Source organism: Lepisosteus platostomus, chromosome 16 (genome assembly GCF_059453375.1).
Source record: "Lepisosteus platostomus isolate fLepPlt1 chromosome 16, fLepPlt1.hap1, whole genome shotgun sequence".
NCBI classification, from domain to species: Eukaryota; Metazoa; Chordata; class Actinopteri; order Semionotiformes; family Lepisosteidae; genus Lepisosteus; species Lepisosteus platostomus.
The window spans coordinates 25167144-25193150 of record NC_142626.1 but is presented as its reverse complement, the minus strand read 5'-3'; the positions used below and the strand labels follow the sequence as shown (position 1 = coordinate 25193150).

The window sequence follows — 26007 nt, the reverse complement described above, 5'->3', positions numbered from 1 at the left end:
CCCCAAAAAAAAACAAACAAATTCTCCAGTTCTTTTCTTTAAAAAACACAAAATAAATGAACCGAAATGGCTAACTGGTCACATCAGAACTAGAAATAATTTTGGAAACAGTATTAAAGTGACATGTTGATACTGGGTGCTATGTAAGGGAAATTAATTCTAATGCTGTCAATGCTACAGCTTCCCGGGGCAAAATACGGCACCGTGAAATTGAGGAGATCTGTCCTTTTCTTGGAAAACCTTCTTGATTTGACAGTCTGCCTCCTCACCCCCATCTTTCTTTGTACAACTGTCTGGTAGAGGCCAGATGTGCAAAACCTGCACTTGAAATTTGCCAGCAGCCATATCACCCTGCAGTTCCCCACTGGCAGCCCCCCCCTGAAGCTCAGCAGGTGTGAGCGTGGTCAGTACCTGGAGGGGAGACAGGCTGCTGCTGGAAGAGGAGTTAGTGGGGCCAGTAGGGGGCACTCACCCCATGGCCTGTGTGCCTCAGTATAGTGATGGGGATACTATACTTTAAAAAGGCACCGATGAGACATAAAACCGAGGTCCTGACTCTCTGTGGTCATTAAAAATCCCAGGGCGTTTCTCGAGAAGAGTAGGGGTGTAACCCTGGTGTCCTGGCCAAATTTCCCCCCTGGCCTTTACCCATCATGGCCTCCTAATAACCCCCCTCTCTGAACTGGCTCCATCACTCTGCTCTCCTCCCCACTGAGAGCTGGGGTGTGGGGACCGTTCTGGTGCACTATGGCTGCCGTCGCATCATCCAGGTGGGGCTGCACACTGGTGGTGGGGGGAGGGGATCCCCATTACCTGTAAAGTGCTTTGAGTGGAGTGTCCAGACAAGCGCTATATAAGTGTGAGCAATTATTATTATTGAAATGATTTGATCATGAGATACAGATGTTCTCTAGGTGAGAATTAAACAGAGATTGTGTCGGGAAGCTCAGGGCTGGTGCCACAGCTCGTTAATCAACCAAGTTCTAAAACAAAGGAAGGAGGCATACTCACTTGTAGAATATTTTTATTCTACAAGTGAACATCCCCGACCAATACAAGCTCTGAGTGTGTGGCTCATTCTTCCTTTATAATTCTACCTTGTTCCTGGCTGTTGTCCTAACTGTCTTCACAGACATGGTAAGGGTGTAACACTAGTTAAAGTGCGGGATAATATTCTGAGTGCAACAATAATATTGATAGACAAACTTGAACAATTTCGGACAGTGAAATGTTTTAATCTGATGATGCATGCATACGTTGAATACCCCCAATGCATTCCTAGTTTTAATCTGATGATGCATGCACACGATGGTATCGAAATCTCCAGAGATGTCTGACTTTTATGGGTTTACGGTCAAAGACTGCACAAGTCGTGTTAACTAACATAATACACCATTTCGGTTCAGTACAAAATGTTGTTCAGGAATGTTGTTCTACTGTTCTATGTGTGCTATAACTTCTCCATATGACCTCTCCATTGATAATGCATTTAAACGAAAAAAACAGTGTTGGTGAATTCTACATGCTATAACCCACAATTAGCAGTTTTGGTGCCAAACTACCCAAGCAAACTGGAAAAGTACCTAAATGCAATGGGCTGATGTCCGGTTATGATCGCTTGGAATGAAGCGAAGACTTTTACCTCCATTGAATGGGTATTGTAATGGGTGTCGCTTTCACGGGTGTTTTGCTTCTGAAAAAGAAATTTGGGCTCTAACTGCGCTCGTAAAGCTGGGGATGAGGGTGTCTATTGTCGGGACTCGTGCTTTCTTTCCCCCAGGTTATTTAGGCAGAGCTTTGCTGAAACGGGGTGAGAATGGGACAGGGCAGAGGGAGGCCTACCTTCGCAGTGGCTGCCCTCCTGCGTGGGCTGGTACCCGGGGTAACACTGGCAGTGGAAGGAGCCTTCGGTGTTGATGCAGTGCCCGTTGGCACAGAGCCGGGCATCCTCGCACTCATTGATGTCTGTTGACAGGGAGCACAGTGGTGGTGGTGGGGGTGGGGATGGGAGTCACGGGCTGGCACAGACCATCACCACGGCGAAGGGGGGGGGGGAGTGGGCGGATCTCACCTCGGCAGCCCTTGCTGTCGGACTCGGGGACGAAGCCCTCGTGGCACAGGCAGCGGTAGGTGCCCACCAGGTTCTCGCAGTGGCCGTTGGGGCACACGCCGGGGGTCTGGCACTCGTTGATGTCTGCAAGATTCCAGCAAGGCGAGGGTTAACCCGCCTGCTTCCCCCCGCCCCCCCCATGATTCCCTTCACCCACCCCGAAGAGAAATGACAACGAGCCAAAATGTCAAGAGATCCGAGTCCAAGCCACCTGCCAATCCACCACATCAAACGCAGAACCACCTGGAAACATAACTATATTTTCTAAAAATATAGTTAAATATATAATAATACAAATATTTTTAGCATATTTATCTCTTTTATCTTTAAAAGAGGCTTCTTAAAGCACTTGACAGTAAGGGGAAGAAAAGCACACAGCTGGAGGAGAGAGCAGGATTAGACAATTCAAAGAAAGGTTTGGAATACAGCAGGAAAGCAGAGGGACAGACACAGAACCCGTTAAATCAAACCCTTCTGAAGGAGAAGAAGCTGTGAGTCTGGATTTGAGGGAGTTTAGAGAAGGTGGCTCTCCGATATCCTTGGGGAAAGAACTCCAGAGCTCTGGAGCGCAGCAGGAGAAGACCCTGTCATCCAAAATATTTACTTAACATTAGTTTGATTTAAATGTATATGGAAATGTTTCAAATATACATACTAGCATGTACAAAATTATGTAAAATTATGTCTAAGACATTTAACATTAATGTCAGTTTTCATGTCTGAAATTTAAGATCAAAATGTCTAAAATTTTACGCTAGTGTTTCTACTTTTCTGCAGTATACTGTAGAACACATATTTTCAAACGTTGTTTTTTCATATAGATATAGGTACGTGTTTAATACTGCTGTGCTTCTGAAGTGTCCCTCTGCAGACATGTTCCTTCCGATTGTCAAATTGTGAAAAATTAGGAGATCTGACTGGTTACTTGGATAAGTGCCTGTAAGACAGTGAGGATGAGCGGTGGAATGGAACTGGCCGAGGAACTGGCCCTCCTTTCCTAATGAAAACTGTCAATCCATGCCCATCGTCCTTGTTGAAAGAGCAGCCCATTTGTGACTGATTAAAATCATCAGGAAAAATAGGATATACACCTTCCAACTGAACAGGATAATTACTAAATTAAGCACCTTACATTGGGCTTTTATAAATTTTCAAAAAGTCCATGTATTTTGACATATATACGTTATTAGTATATTGACTTCAGTGGGACACTTTTCCGATCAACAGTGCAAAGGTGCTCCTTTAACTGGCAGAGATTAAGCAAACAGTGATCAGGAATAGTCTGTAAAAATGGTGGCGATGCACAGTGTTAATCTGCAGGAAAATGACCAGCATAGACAGTTTATTCAGTACGCTGGTTTATGTTGTGCAAACTGTTTTTTGGCATCTCCTTTTAACCTACTCCCAGAAACATCAGCTGAATTAATAACTAATCCCACTAATAAGAACATAAAAACAATCCAAGTGAGGAGATTGGCACTTTCGCCCCGTTAGGTTAATGAATCCCAGGATCTCCTCCAGCTGTCTTGAAAGAAGCCGGGGCACCGCCTTCAACGGCATGGCTGGGTAGCTTGTTCCACGCCCCCACCACCCTTTGTGAAAAGCAGCGTCTCCACACCCGGCACTGGGAAATAAGAGCAGCCCTGGCCCGGCAGACTTTGCAATAAATGTACTGTGGTAGAAACACTAGAGTCAAAAAGCCCCGAGATTATTATCTAGGGAAACGTGCAGAGGCAGTGTCTGGCTGAAAAAGAAAAGACCCTTAATTTATGAAGAGAAAGACGAAACCGTCGGAAGAGCCCAGCGTCCCACGCCATGTTTCAGACAGCTCCCAGCATCCCCTCGAAACAGGCCACGTCTATTCTACAGAGGAAGGAAACAACGTTACTGCACGTGCAGGCTGCTCCGCATTCCCCTGGAGAGAGAAGGTTATCCAGCACCCTGCCTCCTCCCTCCCGCTGGATTGCACTCACTGGTCAAAATATTAGGAACCCCCTCAACGGGTTCGGGCTTCGGCAGCAGGAACAACCAGAAATGGACTCGAAACACTTGCCGCCCGATGTTCCCCCGCAGGATCCCCTTCAGTCCAGGTTGTGAGGAGTGGGGGGTTGGACTGCCGGCCCGCCTGGATCCCGCTGGGGATCAAAGTCCGTTTTACCGCTCCTCGAGGCCCAACCACACCTTGCCGGCCACCGTGGGTGCACGGCAGGGCCCGGCCTCCTGCAGATATACCCTTCCCGGATTCGCAATCCAGTCGGGTCGAAGCCGAGCAGAGCGGGGGGCGACACCAAGCCCGAGGTTGGCATGTGCGGCGGCCCAATTAGCGCCGTGCCGGACCAGGATGGCGAGACGAAATCGAGCGAGCGAGCGAGCCTCTCCCTGCCCCCTGCCCAGCTACCCACTCCCCAGCACCCGCAGCTTAGCCTGCTCAGGGTAACACACCGGAGCCAACGCTCCAGGTTCTGTGTCAGCAGTGCTGGGAATGACAGGCCGGAGACGACTTTGCAGGCTCTCTGACAGTTTTATCCTTCATTACAGTGGGGCGTGCTGATCACAGAGGCAGAGAGAGACTGCAGGCATTCGCTGCACAGCAGAGGAGGGATTCATGTTCTTTATTTTAGCTGATTACTATCAGTTTGTGTTTGCATTTGTTCGTCTCAGTTGATCGGTTTTATTGTGCTTAACTTAAAGCTAACGCATTAGTACTTGAATTATCCGATAAGGGAGGGTTTCTGATGTCTTTGAGCCAATCAATCTATATACTGCAGTACACGATGGTGTAATTACGGTACAGGGGGGTGAATTTGGCTGTTCGCAACAGTTCACTGCACCGGACCTTCGTGGTTGTGGAGACCCTGCTGTATCCCAACACTGCGGACAGCGAGCGCGGAGTGTCGCCCGTATCGGAGCACATCCATCCGCTTCTGGAGCGAGACCTCCAACCCCCCCCCCAGCTAAAAGAGAAACCAGCCGAGAGAGGTCAAGAAAAGGCCACCCGAAACCCAGAAGGCGGAGTGTGTGCATGCAGACCCCAGCGCAGGAGCCCAGCTGCCCCCAGCGTGTCAGCTTAGAGAGGGAGACCCGGCCCGACCGAGCAGGTCCCGACGCAAACTGGCCACCCCATTCGTCACACGAGCGAGTTCAACCCGCCCGATACGTGCATCGTGGGATTGCTCAGCAACTGCCTCGTCTTCCGCCACCAGCAATGACCTACTGTATGAATCACACTCACCTCTTCAGGCTGAATAACTTACTGGATCATTTTTCTTTATTAGCTCCTTATCTGCGCAGCACTGCGGCACAGTGGTCAGCATTGCTGCCTCATACATAGCTCTGGAGCCCTTCAATTCTGGCCTTGTGGTGCTGTCTGTGTGGAGTTTGCATGTTCTCCCCGTGTTCCATGTCTCCTAAGGGGGCTCCGATTTCCTCCTGCACTCCAGAGACATGCTGGGAAATGCCTTGGCTTCTGGGAAACCGTGCTCTGGTGTGTCTGTGTCTGTGTCTGTGTCTGTGTCTGTGTCTGTGTCTGTGTCTGTGCTCTCTCTGCACTGCGAGCGAATCTCACAGTCTTGTGCCTTGGTCTGAAAACCTCACGCATTTACGTCAAGTACTGGGTTGACTTAAAAAAAAAAATGAAGCGATGAACGGAAAATTGTGAAATTGTTGTGGAGACGAGCGATTCCATTAATTAAGCCATGTGTTTCCGTTCCTGAAAAAAAGGGGGAACTATCGATATGAATAATGCGCTATTAATATTTTTGATGGAAAATTTCACGCATTAGGGATTTGGACCCTGGAGAGCTGCGTTGGTCATCAATGAAGAAAAAAACACAGTTTCCACGCAGCTGAATCACTGGGTCACAGACAAATACTGTGTACCTTCGTCCCCCTGTCACTTCATTTTCAAAACGCGTGGGTTTCCTCCCACAGTCCAAAGGCATGCTGGGAGGTGAACTGGCTTCTGGGAAAACTGACCCTGGTGGGGTGTGTGTGTGTGTGTGTGTGTGCGCCCTGTGATGGACTGGTGTCCCACCCAGGGTGTACCCTGCCTTGCACCCGTTTCTTCCCAGGAAAGGTGTCACCGTGCCACCTTCCTAATATTCCCAAATTCCTTCAAAAGCTGCTATGGGATGACCAGTGTGCACCGGGGGGGAAGGGGGGGGGCGGGAGGCAGGCAGGGAGCTGGATCCGAGAGTACGTGCCTGGACTCCGCTGGGTAACGCTCCGGCTCGTGACACTGTGGGCAGCTGCAAACAGATGCATACGTCAGTGCGTGTCCAGAAGTGCCGTCACTACAGCAGCAAGAGAGGAATGCCCACCCACCTGCTGGTTTCCATTCCAGCCGGGCCTAATGGGGCCTTAATGGAAGTAACAGCTGGGTTGACGGGTGTCTCTGCAGGTTTTCTACATAAGAAGTGACTTGGCTTTTGAAAGGCAGTGGATAAAAGCCGGACCTGCGACGCATGACAGGGCGGAAAGGGGTTCAAATGGATCCCCCTGATTAAGTCACTTCGGGGCTGAGGGCCGGGCTGAAATGAAAACCCGGCAGGTGTGAGTGCTAGGGCTTCCTAGATCAGGATTGGGGAAAAGACGAAAACGGCTGGATTCCAGCTAAAGGAGCAGAGGGAATCATCTGGATTGCTGCCGTTGGCTGCGCCAGAGGAGTTCTGCGATGTGGGCAGTGAGGCTTCTGCGATCCGGGTATCAGTAAACCAGAGATGAGCATCACCAGCTGGTAGTTACAGCCTGCCATCCCGTATTCCTATATCCGACTGGGCCAGTGCCCGTTCTTAGCGACTGCTCAGCCCTGTACCGCAAAACGCGATCTGACTTGGCCTTTAACGATGCAGAGCAGCTCTTCATCTGTCGGCTCTGCTCTCACACCAGGCTGCCGAGAAACAGGAGGACTAGACAAAAAAAAAGAGACGATTTTGGGGGTCCGGGCCTCGGACAGTCGGGATGGGGGGGGCTCACCGTAACAGATGCCGTCCTTGGCGCGGTGCCCGGGGGGGCAGGGTACACACTCGTAGGAACCAGGCGTGTTCTCGCACTGCTCGTTGGGGCAGGTGTGGGGGTCCAGACACTCGTCGATATCTGGAACCACAGCAGAGGGAGCATCTTCGTTAAAACTGGGGCGGGGGGGGGGGGACACACCGCTGCCACCTCTTCGAGCTTTCCTGAACCCCGTCTTTGGAATTCGCCAGGTCGCGGCGGAGCAGGGCGCCCCCGATCTCGTGCTTATACTGGTAATAAACGTTAAAAGTAGCTTCTTAAAGTTACTTTACAGTAAGGACACAGTGAGAGGAGACTGCAGGATTAGACCATTACAATGAGGTTTTGGAATACAGCAGGAAAGCAGAGGGACAGACACAGAGCCAGTTAAATTAAAACCCTTCTGGAGAAGGAGGAGGTTTGGAGTCTGGATTCGAAAGCGCTCAGGGGAGGTGACTCTCTGCTACTCTTGGGGACAGAACTCCACAGCTCTGGGGCGCAGCAGGAGAAGACCCTGATCTCGCGCTTATACTGGTAATAAAACTTTAAAAGTGGCTTCTGAAAGGTACTTTACAGTAAGGACACAGTGAGAGGAGACTGCAGGATTAGACAATTACAGTGAGGTTTTGGAATACAGTCGGAAAGCAGAGGGACAGACACAGAGCCAGTCTGGATTTGAGGGAGTTTAGAGAAGATGGCTCTCTGATATCCTTGGGGACAGAACTCCAGAGCTTTGGGGTGCAGCAGGAGAAGACCCTGTCGCCCCCAGAGTGTAGATAGGCTTGGGGGACAGATAGGAGACCAGAGTCTGAGGAACAGAGGCTGTGAGGTTGAGGAGGAGGAAGACAGTAACTCAGACAGGTACGGAGGTGCCAGGCCATGCAGAGCCCTACAGGCGAGCAGGAGGATTTTGTAGTCGACACGAAACCCGACAGGAAGCCAGTGGGGGGACTCCAGGACGGGAGTGATGTGATCACTGGCCCACGGACCTGGTCAGGATTCTGGCTGCCGAACTCGTGGCAGACTGGAGTTTGCCCAGTGTGGATTTAGAAACCCCAGTGAGCAGAGCATTCCAGTACTCAATTCAAGATGAGTCCAACGTGTTGACCAGCTTTTCAGCAACAGTCGAAGACAACACAGGACGTAGTCTGGCGATACTGCTAAGGTGGGGGGGGGGAATGATGTTTTTACAATATTTTGCACATGCAGATGAAACGTCACCCCCCCACCGAGGTCTTCAATTTAGAATGAAATTCAAGTACAGCGCCGTCCACAGACTGGGTGGTGGAAAAACGGAAAGTTAGATCAAAAGAAAAATTTTGAAAAAAGGAAGAGATTAATGAGAATGCTTAAGAGAAATAAAGCAGAAATGCGAGCCAAACTGAGAATGAGACGGCGAGGAGAGAGGAAGGGAAGCGTGTTGTTATTGTTCAAGATGGCGGAGCGGCGGGGGGAAGTGGAGGGGGGGGCTCGCTTACCCTCGCAGACGGGGTGCCGGTGGGACTTGCTCTTGTAGCCCTCGTAGCACTCGGACCTGTAGCCGCCGGGCAGGTTGACGCAGCGCCCGCTCTCCCCGCAGGGGTTGTGCTTGACGCACTCGTTCACGTCTGGGGGGGGGACGGGACAGAGAGGAGACTCAGAGCCGTCCGCTGTCCAACGACTGGACCCCCTCTCATAAAAAACAAACTACCGATTTCGGCAGCGCGTCCGTGAGAGGAAAAAAAAAACAGCCCGTTGTTTCTGCGTTTGTAGAGGGGCTTCGCTGCGTATTAAACGCGCCTGCGAGACATATTTCATCGGGAGTTAACGAGAAAGTTCTGTACAGGTGCCTGATTGTGGGGGTGTATAGACACCCCCCCCCCCCCTTCCAGGGGGGCACTTTCACTCCGAAACGTGCAAAAAGAGCGGGAAACGCCGATGGAAAGAGGTCGACTGACGTGACGCACTTGAAATTAGTCTTCATGGCCGAACCCCCGTGATGGATGGGGCGCCCGTCGCTGCGATACCTCTAGTTTCTGGAACAGCGGAGCGTTTCAAGATGGCGTTCAGGGGGGAGGCTGAGGAGGAATTGTGAGTTTTTCCATGACCTGAATGTTCCGTTATGATATTATTTATTATAATTATAATATAGGTGGGTAGCTGCATCAGCATGCGTAGGCTGCAAAGGAACAAGTGATTCCAGGCTGAAAAAAAAATTAGAAAGAGAGCACAACGTTTCAGCCATGGAGCCTTCTTCAGGTGTGAGAAAGTTACCTTTGCCTACTGCCCTGTCTTTCTCACACCTGAAGATGGCTCCACGGCCAAAACGTTGTTATCTTTCTTCTCTTTTCAGTATGGAATAAACCTATTACTTGTTCCTAATTATAATATATAATATAATAATGTAGCACTATAGGGTTCAGGTAGGCACCCTCACCACTGCCACCTCAGGTCAGCCCCCCAAAATCAGGGACTTGAACCCAGGCTTCTGGCGTCACTCAACAGGGACCCAGCCTCTTGAGCCAAAGGGAGATCTCTCTCAGGCTGGCGGCTGAGGTCCCTGCTATCCACAGGGAAGGGTGGTGACGTCACCGCGCTGGTAAGCCTTTGTTCTCCCGCTACTTTACCTTTGCCTACAGCCCTGTCTCTCTCACACCTGAAGAAGTCTCCACGGCCGAAACGTGGTGTTCTCTTTCTTCTTTTTTTCAGCAGGGAATAAACCTATTATTTGTTCCTTTGCAGCCTACGCATGCTGACGCAGCTACCCACCTGAAATGTTATATGAATGTTGACTACAGAAATATAAGGACCTAACAGTAGTTGTTTAGACTTCGGTAATAATTTAAGAACAGCTAATAAGGTTGTTTTTTTTTAGTTTAAGAATTTTGATATGAGTAGTACTGGGAAGAGAAAAGACAGCGCTGGGTCGTCGAAAGAGAAGTCTAAGATACCTCCATCGTGTATGTATAGCACTACAAGAAAATCAATGGCAACTAATGAGAAAAGCGAAACAACTGGAGGTGATGTGGGGAAAAAATAATGGAGATGCACTCGTACGTACGCAAGAGGAGCTCCAGACCAACGTCTCGGAGTAGATATAATACAGTCGGAATTGAATGTCTTAAAAATAGTCCATGGACTGTGTGTTTAAAGAGGTTGAGGAATTGAAGAATGAAGTTTTGAAATGAGTAAATACTGAACAAGAAAAGCAGATTTAAAGACCTTGAATTGGGGGGAAAAAAAGTTTGTAGTACAGCTGCTACAGAGACGTATGATTATTGAGCTGGAGCACCTAGAGAATGCTGTTCCAGCTTGTTTCTCGTGAGTCACTAGTGTGTCCCTCCTTCGTGGGGCCCTAAAGATTTTGTAGGCCTCCAGTCTCTGTGCCTGTGGTGCCTCATGGGAAAATCCGGCGCTGGTTCTGCCATGCAGTAGTTTCCGTTTTACGTTGTCGTGCAGATTTGTTTTTATCGTGGTGTCAGTGTAAGAAAAGTTTTAACTGACCTCTGACCCCCACAGGAGTGTTGTGGTGTCTGGGGATGGGGTTTTTCTTTTTTTTTCTCTTCATTTGTCCCCGATAAAGTTTGATAACCAGCCAGGGTTATCATGTTTTTTTTTTAACCTTCCCCGAGTGAAGGAAAGCTTAGGTTAGGAAATTAGTTCAATTGTACTGGAGGTTGATAGGCTTGCCGGCACAGAATACTTTTAAGACGTACTTTAAAAGTTTTGTTTTTCGTTGAGTATTTGTGACGTTTTCCTTCTTCGAGAGGGCTGGTTTTTCCTTGGTGTCTAAGGCCCCAGGTGGTACCTAAGGGACCCCCCCCCCCTTACCTGCACAGGTGCACTTGCCAAGGTGAATCTGCAGCTTGTAGCCATGGTTACAGCGGCAGGTGTAGGACCCGCCCGTGTTGATGCACTGGCCCCGCCCACTGCCGCAGGGCTCCGCCTCGCACTTGTTGTCGTCTGAAACCGAGAAGGCCTCCTCATTTCACCACAGTTAGTGCCCCCCCCCTCCGGTGCAGTCAAACAGGCAGGCATCTAGTGGGATCTTTCCTCTTACTGGGTGTCCTGGCCAAATTTCCCCCTGGCCTTTACCCATCATGGCCTCCTAATAATAATAACTCTTCAGGAGGTGGTCACAAGCTCCACTACGCCTAACGGGAGGGGCAGCACCTGTTGAAGGACTTTGCTGAAGTCATCAAACAGCGGACAAAAACAACAGGCGTCACCATTCAGCTGAAAGAGAGCAGAGGCCCTGGCTGCCCAGTGCCCAGCATAGTGCTAACTGTGCTCTGGCAGTTAAATGAACCCTGGTCCATCCATCCATTGTCTAACCACTCTATCCAGTACAGGCTCGTGGGGGAGCCGGAGCCTATCCCAGCATACAACAGGCGCAAGGTGGGGTACTCCCTGGACAGGACGCCAGTCCATCACAGCGCGCGCCCACAGACACACCTGGCCGATTGCCCCAGAAGCCGATTAATCTCCCAGCCTGCCTTTGCACCGTAGGACACGAGCATGGTGAGACCATGCAAACAGACAGCACCCCCAGGTCTGGAATTGAACCGGGGTCCCCAGCACCGCCAGGCAGCAGTGCTGACCCAGGGTTCATTACGTTGTCACCAGGTCCCTCTCTGAGCTCAACCTCTGCCTTCCCAGACCTACCCACCTGGGAACAACTCTCCCTCTAATTTCTAATGGCCTGTGTGCGCAGAAATTTGTGAAAGTTGTGCAAATTTCTTTCCCAGTGACAAAAACCTTGTGCGCACTAAATTGAGCGTATGTCAAATTGTAAACCTGAAATTATTTTTTTGTTAATATAGCCATCCTCATAGAAGCATAGAGATCCAAAAGATCCGGGACAGCTATTCCATGAACCCAGTCATAGAGACCGAGTGTCAGAGCGGGCAGGAGCAGGGAGGTACGAGACTACAAGAGCATTGATATTGACTATCAAGTAGCAAAAATAATGCACACAATTTTTGGTGCGCAATTCAATTTCCTATGTGCACTGATTTCATGACCTGTGTGCGCACGGGCACACGCGCACGGCTAAGAGGGAACGTTGCCCAGGACTCTCTGAGAGCCAGCTTGTGAGCAGCTTGTGAGCGGCGGGGCACGGGCTCCTCACCCACACAGTACTTCCTCTGGGCGTGAGCCTTGTACCCAGTGTTGCAGAGGCAGGCGAAGCCGTTGGCAGAGTTGATACATTCTCCGTGGCCACAGATGTTCCTGTTCAGCCTGCATTTGTCCGTCTCTGGACAGGGGAAAACATGGAAGGGGGGGAACCCACAATTAGTGACGGAGCAGCTGATGATCACAAGCTTTCAGGCAAAAATAAAACCAGAGGGCACAAGCGGAAACTATGGAGAAGTGCATTTAAATGAAACAAGCTGCCATGTTGTTGAAGCAGATAGTCTGGCTGCAGTTAGGAAAGACTTTCTTTACACAAAGGGTGGTGGGAGTGTGGAACAAGCTGCCTAGCCATGTTGTTGGAGCAGGTATCCTGGATCCTGCTGTAGCGGCAATGCTTGTTAATAAGACAGAATTAAGTGTTGCTGTGCTTTCCCAAATGAGGCCCCATCTCTCTCTTCATCTCTGGTGCAGCCACAGAGAAACTATTCATGCAGGCTGATTTAAGGTTTCCTTTGATAAGGGACAGCTCCCAAATGGGGATGCACTTAGCTAAGCCTGGCTATCATGATCAATGGTCATCCATTGGCGCCTATCTGTCTAGGGAGTGCCAGATGGACATCTGGACTGCATTCCTAAGTGTCAGGAGTAAGTGACTCATATCTCACCTTGATCATCCAATCAGGGACTGGTGGGGCCGAGTAACCCACGTGGGACTCTGATGCCAATGAAACTTTCAGCCAATGAACGAGCTGAAGTTCCTCATGGTAAAAACAGGCAACACAGAGACCCTGGAGTAGGGGAAATTGTAGGAGACTATTCTAAAGAGAATTCTAAGGAGAATTCCAGGGGTGCGAGACAATTCCAGGGCAGGACGGCCCAGGAGCAGAAAGGCTCCCAAGGGCAGGACATTCTCGCAGCGCGCCTCCTGACCATCCTGAGACTCAGCCCGGACAACCACGGAACGGCCAGTGTGTCCGAGTGCCAGAACTTTCCTTTGTTCTAAGAGTCGAGAGCGGAGGTTGCCACGAGTAACCAAAGGATCCACCCGAGGTTAGCATCAGCAGCAAACCGAACAGGTCGGAACTGTGGACAGCTGAATCACTATTCAGAACTCCTATTCCTGACTTGCTGGGACCCACAGTCATCTTTTCTCCTGTGCACAAACTTTGCTAGTTAAAGCCAACACTAACTAGCCGGTCAGTGAGCATCAGCAGCGCACCGTCGCAAGCAGCACAGCACAACCTGGCACGGAGCCAGAGAGCCCGCAGGAGATCTGAATCCCCAGAGATTGGATGAGTATTCAACTTCAATGCATTACAGCTCGAGAATTCAATTGTTATCCCAACCAGTTGATATCAATTTAATTCCTAAGAGTTATGTACTTGTTTTGAGTATCCAATGTAGAAGTTATAACCAAGTTCATTTACGGAACGGTCTAAATGAATGATATACTGAACGTATGTCCTCTTGATATATGTAACTCTTCGTGACTGAATGAATATATACCTTTTGTATTCTGATAACCCTCTTGATAAGATCTGTTAGGTTTATATGCATATTTTATGTATTAATAAATGTATTCTCGTGTATTAGTACCTGTGTGTGTGCGTTGTTTGAGTTATATCGCATGGTTAGATTTTAAGGCCATTAAAAGAATCAATTTCGTGATTTACTGCTACAATTAATAATTGTCCCAGTAAATGCCAAAACCCTACAGAACTGGTGCCTTGTGAGAGCACACTACAAGAGCAACATAAGATTAGTCAATTCTTGTAATTTTGTTCACTGCTCAGATGTAAAGATTTTGTGCTCATTACATCAAGTTATGGGTTTCTGTGCAATGCCCTTGGTTACAAGGGGATTCTGAAAGGCAGCCCTACCATAAATATCAGCTTTGTGAAGATTGTGATGTGCAGTATTTGATGACGCTGGGTCACTGAGCTGTAGATTCTATTATGTGAGGCCTTTGCTTTGTTGTCTTATCTATTCTTTTAAATGGAGTTGATAACAAAAGTTCAGGAGGGATGACAACAACCATGTTCAATCAGACTCAGCCATCAGTAATTAACAATTGCTTCTGACATCCATTCCTCTCCCAAAATGCTATAAATACCTACGAGATCCCTATCTCTCTCTTGTGCATGTCTGTTGCATTAGTCTTGCTGTCTCGCTGTCCTCTCCCCCCTCGTGTGCATCCTTGCATAGACAGTACTACGACGCTGCCTATACCACACAATCAATATTCCTGTTTGCTGCTCCAATGCACAGTTTAATCTCAGCCAGGAACCAGCTGAGTACCAGCTAGCCATTGATCTAACTCTTCGTCGCTTTTCAACATCTGCCAGCTTCATCTGTTCTTTCCCAAGACCAAGACCCACCGTTGTCAACCCGTCATTCCCAAACAGCTAGCGTTTGACCATCTAGTTACTTCTCCTGTTTTAAATAAATGGGCTGCTCTCGGCAAGCGCACATTCGCCGCCATGTTTGCAAATCTCCCATTCGAAACCTTTCCTCCCATTATCACCTGGACAGTAGCACAATGTCAGCAAACTACGTTAAAACAGCTTTAATTCAGGACGTAAATCTAGGAATATTACTCATTTTCCTATCAAAGATATACCTAACGCATCCTGCGCTCCCAGTAGACTTCTGCATCTCCCAACGACATCATCAGCAACGCTACACTCCAGTCCGGTGCAAATCCTGAGCTGCCAATGCAGCCAACCTGCTGATCCTACCCTCATGTCCATAGGATCATGCTCTGGATTTTTTTAAAAATGCTGCTTATTTTGCATTCGCTACAGTGTGTTCAGATTTAAAATGACAGGGCACAGAAGTGCTGACTGTGGTGGATAAGATTGCATAGTGCTTTTATTCAGTTCATTCTATAAGTACCTTGACGTTTTTTGCATTTTGTTGTTTTAAATCTTGTGTGTCAAAATACTATGTAGTATTATTAGGTATGGAAAATACTCCAAACAAAGTACAAAACCCCAAAAAGATCATTAATAAGATGAGAAAAATGACAAAGTCATGAATGCAGAAGTTTTCAAAATCCTGTACTGAGGCAAACAAAAATTCAACTGAGTGCACAAATGCTCCAAAACAAGCTGCACTGATTGTTGTGCAGCCTTTATGTGCTATAATAGTCATTCACACAATTTAAGAAATAAATCCACCTTTGTCTCAGTCAGGCAGTGAATATAAAGAAAAGATTCAATCCTGGAGAATAAGGAGCTTTCAGAACAGCTCAGGGATACAGTTGTAGAAAGACACAGACAGGCTGCACACCTGTCCCTGTGCACGGGTCCCTGTGGAACAGCACTGCCTGCATCCACCCAGTCACAGGCTGTTTCCTGTTCTCAGCCCATGTGCAAACATCACCTTGCTTTCCTTTTCATACAGTTAGGAATCTTGTGAAATTTCAAGTGCTTATTTTTAAATCATAAAAAGAATAGTGTCAATAATGCAACATTGTAAGACAGTTTTCTGCCCTCATAGTGGCATCACAGTTGGTAATATGAATGTGAATATGTCATATTTTATTTGATATAGGTCAGCAAATACATCAGTCTGGTATTATGTATTCTTCTCATGGGTAACATTGAAATTAATTCAGTTTTAAACACTTCCAAGTTAATACTATTCTTTTAGTAAAGGCAAGACTACATTTGTGACAGTATACTGTTACAGATGTTGTTAATGAGCATTACAGTGTGTGTGAGTGTGTCAGTGTTGTTGATGTACAGTAGAGTGTGTGAGAGTGTAACAGTGTTGTAAATGTGCAGTACAGTATGTGAGAGTGTGTAAGTGTTGTTAATGTGCAGTACAGTGTGTGAGAGTGTGTGAGTGTTGTTAATGTGCAGTACAGTGTGTGAGAGTGTGTCAGTGTTGTTAATGTGCAGTACAGTGTGTGAGTGTTGTTGATGTGCAGTACAATGTGTGAGAGTGTGTCAGTGTTGTTAATGTGCAGTACAGCGCGCGAGAGTATGTCAGTGGTATTAATGTGTAGTATAGTGTGTGAGAGTTTGTCAGTTTATTTAATTTTCAGTACAGTCCAATTGCAGGAATAAGAATAAAAAACAATTATTTTTTCTTCCACTGCTCAGAAGTGCAGGTTTTTAGTTCATTACAACAAGTTACAGTATGTTTTGCTTTGTGCTGGCCTTGGTTACAAGGGGTTTCTGCATGGTGTGCCGACCATAAATATCAGCTTTACAAGGCTCAAGGTGTACAGTATTTGTTGAGACTGGGTACTGTAGCTTCAGCACTGGGGTAATTCTGGAGGCCGTTGTTTGTAGCTTTTAGCCGCTATCCTGTTAAGTGTCTATCTAGCCCTGTCAATGAGCTTTGACTGTTCCTCCTCCCCGATGGTGTTTTCCCTTGTTTGGTGTACTGTATACTGGTATGATTTTCATCACTGTTCCCCTGACACATTAAATCATCTTGCCTCTTCTGTGACAGATGCTTCTGTGATTCAGGCACCAACTGTTTCATCCCATTCAAAATCTGTTATATTACTTATGTTGCTTGAGAAACTCGTATTTTGTTGTAAGTGTTGATTTCTAGACTGCTTTTACACCAAAAACATACTAGTAAATAATATCGAAATCAGTATGAAATGTGTAAATTATTTGTAGTTGTCATAAATTCTCAAATTACAGGTGCTGTTGTCAGTAGGTTTTTTCTGTACATTAGCAGGTGCACTGCAAGCTTTCATCTGTCTGACACGACATATCTGTATCCTCAGTGTTGTCTTATACATTAAAGTGGAACAAGTACGCTTAAAACCACTTAACAGGAAGTCCTTCAGCGCAGAGTAACTGAGTCTGTTTTTACCAGCCCCTCTTTTCTTCAGTGCTTCCTGATTAAAAACATACATTACGTTATCGAAACAGAAAGTATATTTCTGTTTCGTCGCCATTTTGAGCGAAGTAGGGCAGATGCAGTCGGGTACAAGTAGAGAGGGAATAAACTTACTCCTTCATTAAAAACACACTGTAGTGTGATAATTGCGGAAGGTGGCTGGGTGAGAGAGCAAGAGGTTTTACCAGAATTCAGACTTCAGACCACTGGGTGTAGAGTCTGAGAGCCTGAAAACATTCGAGAGTAAATTGTAGCAGCAGAAGGACTTGAGGGGAATCTTCACACCAGCCTAGGTGAGTCTCTCAGGACAAAATGTCTCAGAGTGCGCACTGTTTCACCTCTCTTCTATACTGGTAAAGCATTGTCCAGCGTTACTTTCTAAACTGATCCTTGTCCTGCGCTAAACACGGAGCTGCTGAGACGGTTCGCAGCACATTCAGGTTTAAAATGTCTGAGAGCGGAAGCGCTGATTGTGGTAGATAAGATTGCGTCAGTGTTTTTATACTTCGCATTTTCTTCAGTGCCTTGTAAAAGTACCGAGAGCCTTGATGTTTCCATGCTCGTTGGTCAAAATACTATGAAGTAACAATATTTTTATGTACACAAACTACTGTAAACAAAGCCAAAAAAAAGGAAAAAAAGAAGTTGAAATTTAATATCATAAGAAAAATCAAAGTCGTGATTGCATAAGTTTTCAAACCCTAAATTCATCTGGGTGAACAAATTTAGTAAACTGAGCTGCACTAATAGTTGAGTGGCCTCTATGTGCAATGATAGTCTTTCACATGATTTCAGAAATAAATACCTTTGTCTCTGTAAGGTCCCTCAGTCAGGCAGTGAATATAAAGAAAAGATTCAATCCTGGAGACTAAGAAGCTTTCATAACAGCTCAGGGATACAGTTGTAGAAAGACACAGACAGGCTGCACACGGGTCTCTGTGGAACAGCACTGCCTGCATCCACCCAGTCACAGGCTGGTTCCTGTTTTCAGTCCATGTGCAGACATCACCTTGCATTCCTCTTCATACAGTTAGGAACTGTATGGAAGACAGTTTCCACACACTTCTTGGAATCAGAGTCTTTCATACAGTATGGTCATAAATACATCAGAGTTGTAGTTTTTTTCAATCCAGTTGTAGGAATGAGAGAAAAACACAATCCATCAGAACTTATTATGTCGTCCATTGCTCAGAAGTGAAGATTTTGTGCTCATTACACCAAGTTATGTGTTGCTGTGCATTGTCCTTGATTACATGGGGATTCTGAAAGGCAGCACTACCATGAATATCAGCTTTGTGCAGCTCGTGATGTGCAGTATGACTGAGTCACTGGGCTGTAGATTTTGTTCTGTGGTATTTTGAGGCCTTTGTTTTGTTGTTTTTAATAACTACTCTTTTAATTGACCATTGTTCCTTCTTCCTGATGTTGTTTTCCTTTGTTTGGTGTGCTGTATGCGGTTATGGTTTTCATCTCTGCTCCTCTTTCATCACTTCTCTGACTGACGCACCTGCAATTGGGGCACCAACTATTTGAGATCTGTCAAAATTTGTTAGATTTCTCATGTCACTTTAGAAACTCCCATATTAAAGAACTTTTTAAGACTGCTTTTAAGGCAGAAACATATTGTTGATTCATGTTGAATTTAATATGGAACACGTGAAGAATCCTTTTTAACTGTCATTTAATCATTTCAAATTACAAATGCCTTTTGTTTTGTCTTTCCATTATTTCGGTCATCCTCCAGGCATTTGCAGGTGCAGTAGAAGCTTTCTTCTATCTAACACAACGTGTTTGTATCGTCATTGTTGCCTTATACTTTATACTGGAACAAGTGTGCTCAACACCACTTTACAGGAAGTCATTCAGCACAGTGTAACTGAGTCTGTCAGTATCAGCCTCTCTTTTGTTCAGTGGTTTCTGATTTGAAAAAGAAACATTAGTGAAACAGTATGTTTCTGTTACATCGCCATTAAGAGTCAAGCAGGAGAGACACAATTAGGTACAAGTAGAGAGGGAATAAAGTTTCTCTAGCATTAAAAACACACTGAAGTGCGGTTACTGTGGAAAGTGGCTGGGGGAGAGAGCAAGAGGTTTTACCATAATTCAGACTTCAGACACTGGCTGAGAGTCTGAGAGCCTAAAAGATTTTAGAGAAGATTATGAGCAGAATGACTTCAGGGGAAACTTCACACTACTCTGGGTGAGTCTCTCAGGAATAAATGTGTCAGAGTGAGCACTGTTTCTCTTCTCTTCTGTACTGACACAGCAGCGTTGTCCAGCGGTACTTTCTGAAACTGATCCTTGTCTGCAGCCGAGTGCAGGACTCCTGCTCTGAAGTCACACGGACCTGCTGAAATGGGTTCACAGCATGTTCAGGTTTAAAATGACGGAAAGCACCTGTGGTGGATAAGTTAGCATAGAATGCTTTTAATTCAGTTCATTCTATAAGTACTGAGAACCCTGATGTTTTTATATTTTGTTATTTTAAATCTTGTGGGTCAGAATACTATGAAGTAACAATATTTATAAGTAACAAAATATTTACTTATTCACAAAGCAAACAAATAAGAAAAAAACATAATTAATATAATGAGATAAATGAAAATGTTTTCAAACCCTGTACTGAGGCAAACATAAAAATATATGTTGTGTAGCCGTTATGTGCAATAATAGTCTTTCACACGATTTCAGAAATAAATACCTTTGTCTCTGTCAGGTCCCTCAGTTAGGCAGTGAATATAAGGAAAAGATTCAATCCTGGAGACTAAGGAGCTTTTAGAACAGCTCAGGGATACAGGTGTAGAAAGACACAGACAGGCTGTGCATTGGTCTCTGTGGAACAGCACTGCCTGCCTCCACCCAGTCACAGGCTGTTTCCTGTTCTCAGTCCATGTGCAAACATCATCTAGCATTCCACTTCATACAATTAGGAACTGTGTTGAAATTTCAGGTGCTAATTTTTAAACCATTAACAGAATAGTAGTAATAATGCAACATATTAAGACACTTTTCTGCCCTCATATTGGCATCATAGATGGTCATATGAACGTGAATATGTCATATTTTATTTGATATATGTCAGCAAATACATCAGTCTTGTAATATGCATTTTTCTCATGGGTAACATTGAAATCAATTCAGTTTAAAAAACACTGACAGTTTTTTTTTTAGTTGATACTATTCTATTAGTAAAGACAAGACTAAGTTTATGAGACTATACTGAGAATGATACAGATTGTTAATTTGCAGTACAGACAGTTAGTGTGTCAGTGTTGTTGATTTGCAGTACAGTGTGAGAGTGTGTCAGTGCTGTTGATGTACAGAATAGACTGTGAGTGTAATTCTTGTGACTGCTGTTTTGTAGTTTTTAGTAGTGATCCTGTTAGGTGTCCATCTAGCCCTGTTGGTGAGGTGTGAGTTGTGACCCCTTTTCCTCCTTCCTGATGCTGTTTCCCTTATTTATCATACTGTATGCTGTTCTGATTTTCATCACTGATCCCATGACATATTAAATCACATTAAATTTGCCTTTTCTGTGACTGACTCTTTTGTGATTCCAGACCCCTGTTAATATCTCTTAGATCAGTGGTTCTCAAACTTTTTGGACCAAGTACCACCCCTAATCCAACCAAAGCATCCAAGTACCACCTACAAGTCATCATCTCATAGGAACCCCAGAAATTATCAATGACCAACATGAGCGCATGTGCACACACACTCACACATACATGTAATAAATATTATAATAATAAACTTTGTTTGATATAAAAAATGTGGCTTCTCAAAGTGTTTTACAGAAAAAAACAACAACAAATAAAAATAAAAAGCACCATTTCAGTGAGAGGGGTGAGCCTGTTTAGTCGAGCAAAGCAGATGTGAATTAAGTTTTCGAGCCTTGATACAATTCACAACAGTCTAACAGATTTTAAATTGTCAGGCATTTTCTTGACGGCAAAGGTCTCGCGGTGGATGTTGCAATGAAACCATTAATTTCTGGAGCAACCTCTCTTATTCGTGCAACTACACCGCTGTTTCGGCTTGTCATTGCTCTAGCACCGTCTGTACAAACTCCGACACATTGTATCCAGTCGATGCCTTTCTCTTCGATAAATTCATTCAGAAGCTGAAATACGTGCTCTCCTGTAGTTCCTGTTGGTAGCAGCTTACAGAACAGAAAGTCCTCACGGGACGTACCCTCAAACTCGTATCTAACGTAAACGAGCAAATTGGCCAAATCGACTACAGACTCATCTAATTGCAGTGAAAAACATCTGCTCATCTTAACGCGCTCTGTCAGTGTACTTTTGATATAATCCTTCATTTCAATAATTCTATGAATGACTGTGTCTTTCAGGGGGGGCAGCAGGTCGAGCTGTTCAGCAGCTTTTTCTCCACACATAATAGTGTGGGGCTTACCTGCTTTAACAATCCGCAAGCTTGCATTTTTCCACGTTTCTGTTTTTATTTCAGTGTTTATTTGAAGTTTTTATTACATGCGCATGGGAGAGAAACACAGAGACGCTCGGTGTATTTTTCTCAAATTAACTTAGAACAGTTCTTAAATATTTTTCTGTTATTTTTCACGCTTTCCTGTGCTCACAAGATTACCAGCTTTCGTAGCACGCATTTCTATGCATTCCTGTGTTTACAATGTTGGCATTGTTCCAAAATCATGCACATTCTCCTACCTCCCTATTTGCTGGAGATACAGTAGCTTTTTTTTAAATACAATTGGTCACTTGCGTCCGTGGCACTTATTCCTATAGAGTGGTATAGAATTACAGAGTATCTCTTGTGTCCACTGAACTATTAGCGCGCACTGTATCATAGTATGTAGGCTGCGTATTCGACACGTATAAAAATACAAAATATGAAAACCCGTCCCGATTTTTCAGCGCACACAACACAGTTCCAGGGTCATTTGGCGTACCACCTGGCGGCACGTCGCGTACCACTGCAGGTACGCGTACCACAGTTTGAGAACCACTGTCTTAGATCTCTCAAGTTGCTTCAGAACCTCACATATTAAAGTGATTTCCAGACTGCTTTTACAGATAAAATATTTTGGAAATTCATATTGAAATTAATATGAAACACATGTAGAAGCCAGAATTACGTACTATCTCTACATCTGCTAAACACCTAATCCTGTATTCTTCACACTGGAAACTGAGTCACCTCTTGACTGAGAATGATTTAGAGAACTTTTTTTTATTTTAAACAAATTGTAAATATGACGTTTACATTGGCGTTTTACTCCTGATGGTAACTGTAACAAATTGTCACGTTTCACATCCTTGCTAAACAATCATGACGTTCTCATCCAATCAAAGGTTTGATGTTTTTTTATTTTAAAACCGTGATCTTGACATGCAGGTGTGAAGTAGAGTTAACAGCTTGAGATTTAAAGGGTTAATTTGATGCATTCAGCCGACATTACAGGTTGTGCGAGCCGTGTTGCATTAACATTGGAATGCTCTTTTTTACAAGTGTAAAAAGAGGCGATACACAACGTGTCTCCTCTGTAAACTCTTCAGTTTACAGAGGAATTCTGTCAGAGCCTCACAACATTGTCCTATAATACTCTTCTTGTGTCTAATTTTTAGTTTAGCAGGATTTGGGCGATAAGCACATTGTTTAATGGGGAAGACGTTACCCACGTCTATATTACTGTACAACACTTGTTTGAGTCCGGAATGCCATTCCATCTCTATTGGATTCAAATTTGGGGATTCAGCTGGAGTTTTCACCCAGTTTTCACAAGCTGTCTCTTATTGACTTCCTGTTTCTTTTCATCTTCATTATTGGGTGTGAGAGAGTCTTCTTGATTTTGGCCATAGTCTGTCTCCTTACCGAAGCTATAGTGCAGTAAGTTGTCTGTCCCGACAAATGGTACAGATAAACGTGTACTATACTGATGAGCAAATATCTGAAGAGGGCTTCACAGCGGAAAATTCGTGTTTTATCTCTTCTCTTTTCAGCATGGAATAAACTTGTTCCCTTACTGTAACTACTGCATGATTTCTTTATCCGTAACAGCTAAATGAGGGGAATTAAATCAGTCAAAATCTTGGAGTGCCAATTGTAAAAATAACCCTCCTTCCTTCATTTGTTTAACTTAAAGAATTTTGAGAAGAAAGTTTGTAATGCAGGGCGCTCTGAACGAGTTTGTCAAGATCACGGTTTCAAAATAAAAAAACATCAAACCTTAGATTGGATGACAATGTCATGACTGTTTCGCAAGGATGTGAACTTTGAATGTTTTGTGATATTTAGAAATACCAACCAATTCAATATAGTGTTGATAAAATGTGTTATCAATAATATTGACAGTAGTGGCAGTACAGTAGCAGTTTGAAAGTATTCTTTGTTATTAACAAATCACATACCTTCAAACATGTGATATTTAGAAATATAAAAAATTATTTGCTATTTTAGTTTTTCAAAGAAACGTTTATTTGTTTAAAGAAAACTCAAGGCAACAGCTGGGTTTAAACCCCCAACCTTAGGCATACAAGGTACACACCTAAGCCATTACACCACACATTTAATCATGTGAGAATGAGTTAAACTAATATAATTATATTATATATTATATATATAATTATATCATTATTAATTTCTTTAGATACGCAATTCCATATTATATTCCCTATTCATCAAATTCTAAAAAGTATGCGTTTTTTTACTGTGATAACGAGAATAAGTATTCGTAGAAAAGGTTAAAACATTATAATTTTTTACAAAGTATATGCACTTAATATAGTCAGAAGGAGCAAGTAAAAACTTTTCCAAAATAACCACAGTATGTAACCAAATTAAAGACTTTGATGCTTAAAATGTTTAGGAAGAAAGTGGAATACTGGTGTGTATTTTTTATTTTACTACCAATACCAGCCATATACAGTTTACATACTATGTTTATGTTCCTAAAATTAATGGCGTTTATGAGCAATCTCTGGGAAACCATTATAGGCATGGTGAATTGGAGATTCTCAAAACTTACTTTGTATGATTGGAAACAAATACGTGATCAGATCAGCGAAATGCTGTGGTGTTACTTTTTGTCAATGAAAAAATAAAGTATTTTCGTGTCGCAACAGTTAAACTGATGCAGACAGTTACAAAGAAAGTGGACCACGGTAATACTTTGAGCTTACAGCCTGTCCAACGTCATTCTTTAGTAATGCTATTAGTAATATCTTCCGTAAAGCTTTGATGCTTAAAATATCCCTGCATAATTAAAATATTTATAATGAAGGTAGAAGGTTGTGTACTTTTGTCCAACTGAGCAATCTTGGTTTTATAAAATATAACGACATTTTAATGTTTAATGTTTAACATGCTGTAATACACAGTTTGAAATTATTAAAAGTGTAAAGAGTATACAACTTAAATTCTTAATTGGAAAAAGATCATCCTTCAGCAGTGACCGGGATTTTCTGGCGACAGCTCAAATGCTGTACATGAGACGTTAAGCTTTATTAGCTCCACCTAGCAGTTTTACAAGGTGATTCCTTGGCCAGTAGCCTGTAGCCATATCACCCTGCAACTCACAACTGGCAACCCACTGAAGCTAAGCAGGTGTGAGCCTGGTTAGTACCTGGATGAGAGACCTCCTGGGAAAAACTAAGGTTGCTGCTGGAAGAGGTGTTAGTGGGGCCAGCAGGGGGCGCTCACCTAATGCCCCAGTATAGTGATGGGGACACTATACCGTAAACAGGTGCTGTCCTTCGGATGAGACGTAAAACCGAGGTCCTGACTCTCTGTGGTCATTAAAAAATCCCAGGGTGTCTCTCGAAAAGAGTAGGGGTATAACCCCGGCATCCTGGCCAAATTTCCCATTGGCCCTTACCAATCATGGCCTCCTAATAATCCCCCTCTATGAATTGGCTACATTACTCTGCTCTCCTCCCCACTGATAGCTGGTGTGTGGTGAGCGTTCTGGCGCACTATGGCTGCCGTCGCATCATCCAGGTGGATGCTGCACATTGGTGGTGGAGGGGAGTCCCCATTACCTGTAAAGCTCTTTGAGTGGAGTGTCCAGAAAAGCGCTATATAAGTGTAAGCAATTATTATTATTATTATTCCAGAAACTATTATCATACCTTTGGTGTGATGCGGTATGATGCGTTAAGAAGCGTGGTGACATGCCACACCTACCGCGTTTTAAAGCAGCGTACTCTGCGCATTTTGAATGGCTGGATCTAGATGTCAGAGTGAGGACTGTTTCACCTCTCTTATGTACTGTTACAGTGCTGTCAAGGTCTACTTTCTGAAAATAAATCCTAGTCTGCAGCCGAGTGCTCTGAAGTCACATGGAGATGCTTAGATGGTTCACAGTGCGTTCAGGTTTAAAATGGAGGAGAGTAGAAGCGCTGATCGTGGTGGATAAGATTGTGTCAGTGTTTTTATACATAGAGAGCATTTTCTTCAGTGCCTTGTTAAAGTACTGAGAACATTTAAGTTTCTAAATGTTGTTGTTTTAATGCTTGTTGGTCAAATACTATGACGTAATAAGTAATAATATTTATTATGTACAGTGCTTATAAAAAGTATCCTCCTTGGACTTTTTCACATTTTATTGTGTTACAGCATGGAACCATGATGTATTTAACTGAGATTTATTGCCCCTCATCAACACCAAGTACTCTATAATGTCAAAGTGAAAAACAATCCAGACATTTTACTAAATTAATTAAAAATAAAAAACAGAAAATAATTGAATTCATACATATTCACCTTTGGCAGCAATTACAGCTGTCAGTCTCTTTGGGTAAGTCTCTATCAGCGTTGCACATGCTGACATTGGAATTGCCCATTCTTTTGCCCATTCTTCTTGGCAAAATTGCTCAAGCTCCATCAAGTTGGAGGGGTTCCGTTTGTGAACAGCAATTTTTAAGTCATTCCACAGATGCTCAATT

The 26007-nt window shown here is 44.5% G+C and overlaps 2 protein-coding genes across 59 annotated transcripts in view; one reads left to right on the top strand and one right to left on the bottom strand.

The window, feature by feature from the left end:
• The window catches only part of LOC148647096 (latent-transforming growth factor beta-binding protein 3-like), a 48908-nt gene extending 30635 nt beyond the window's left edge, over positions 1-18273 (bottom strand). For 2 of the 9 annotated variants that reach the window (XM_088609340.1, XM_088609347.1), the window contains exons 1-8: positions 17889-18270; positions 12213-12338; positions 10913-11044; positions 8581-8709; positions 7085-7204; positions 6313-6357; positions 2072-2194; positions 1843-1965 (exon numbers count right to left, since the gene is read on the bottom strand). In XM_088609340.1, coding sequence (XP_088465466.1) covers positions 1843-1965; positions 2072-2194; positions 6313-6357; positions 7085-7204; positions 8581-8709; positions 10913-11044; positions 12213-12338; positions 17889-18099 — 1009 coding nt within the window. In that variant the 5' untranslated portion in view covers positions 18100-18270. Of the gene's footprint in view, positions 1-1842; positions 1966-2071; positions 2195-6312; positions 6358-7084; positions 7205-8580; positions 8710-10912; positions 11045-12212; positions 12339-17888 lie in introns of all 9 variants that reach the window. The other 7 variants (XM_088609343.1, XM_088609345.1, XM_088609339.1 and 4 more) reach the window with 7 other exon arrangements.
• LOC148647083 (NACHT, LRR and PYD domains-containing protein 3-like) overlaps positions 1-26007 on the top strand; it is a 1669284-nt gene that overhangs the window by 670872 nt on the left and 972405 nt on the right. For 5 of the 50 annotated variants that reach the window (XM_088609278.1, XM_088609271.1, XM_088609269.1 and 2 more), the window contains exon 1: positions 16915-17376. The exons of 17 other annotated variants lie outside the window; for them this stretch is intronic. The gene's annotated coding sequence lies outside the window, so the exon portion shown is untranslated. Of the gene's footprint in view, positions 1-16914; positions 17377-26007 lie in introns of those variants that run through there. 28 more of the 50 variants (XM_088609261.1, XM_088609267.1, XM_088609268.1 and 25 more) reach the window with 19 other exon arrangements.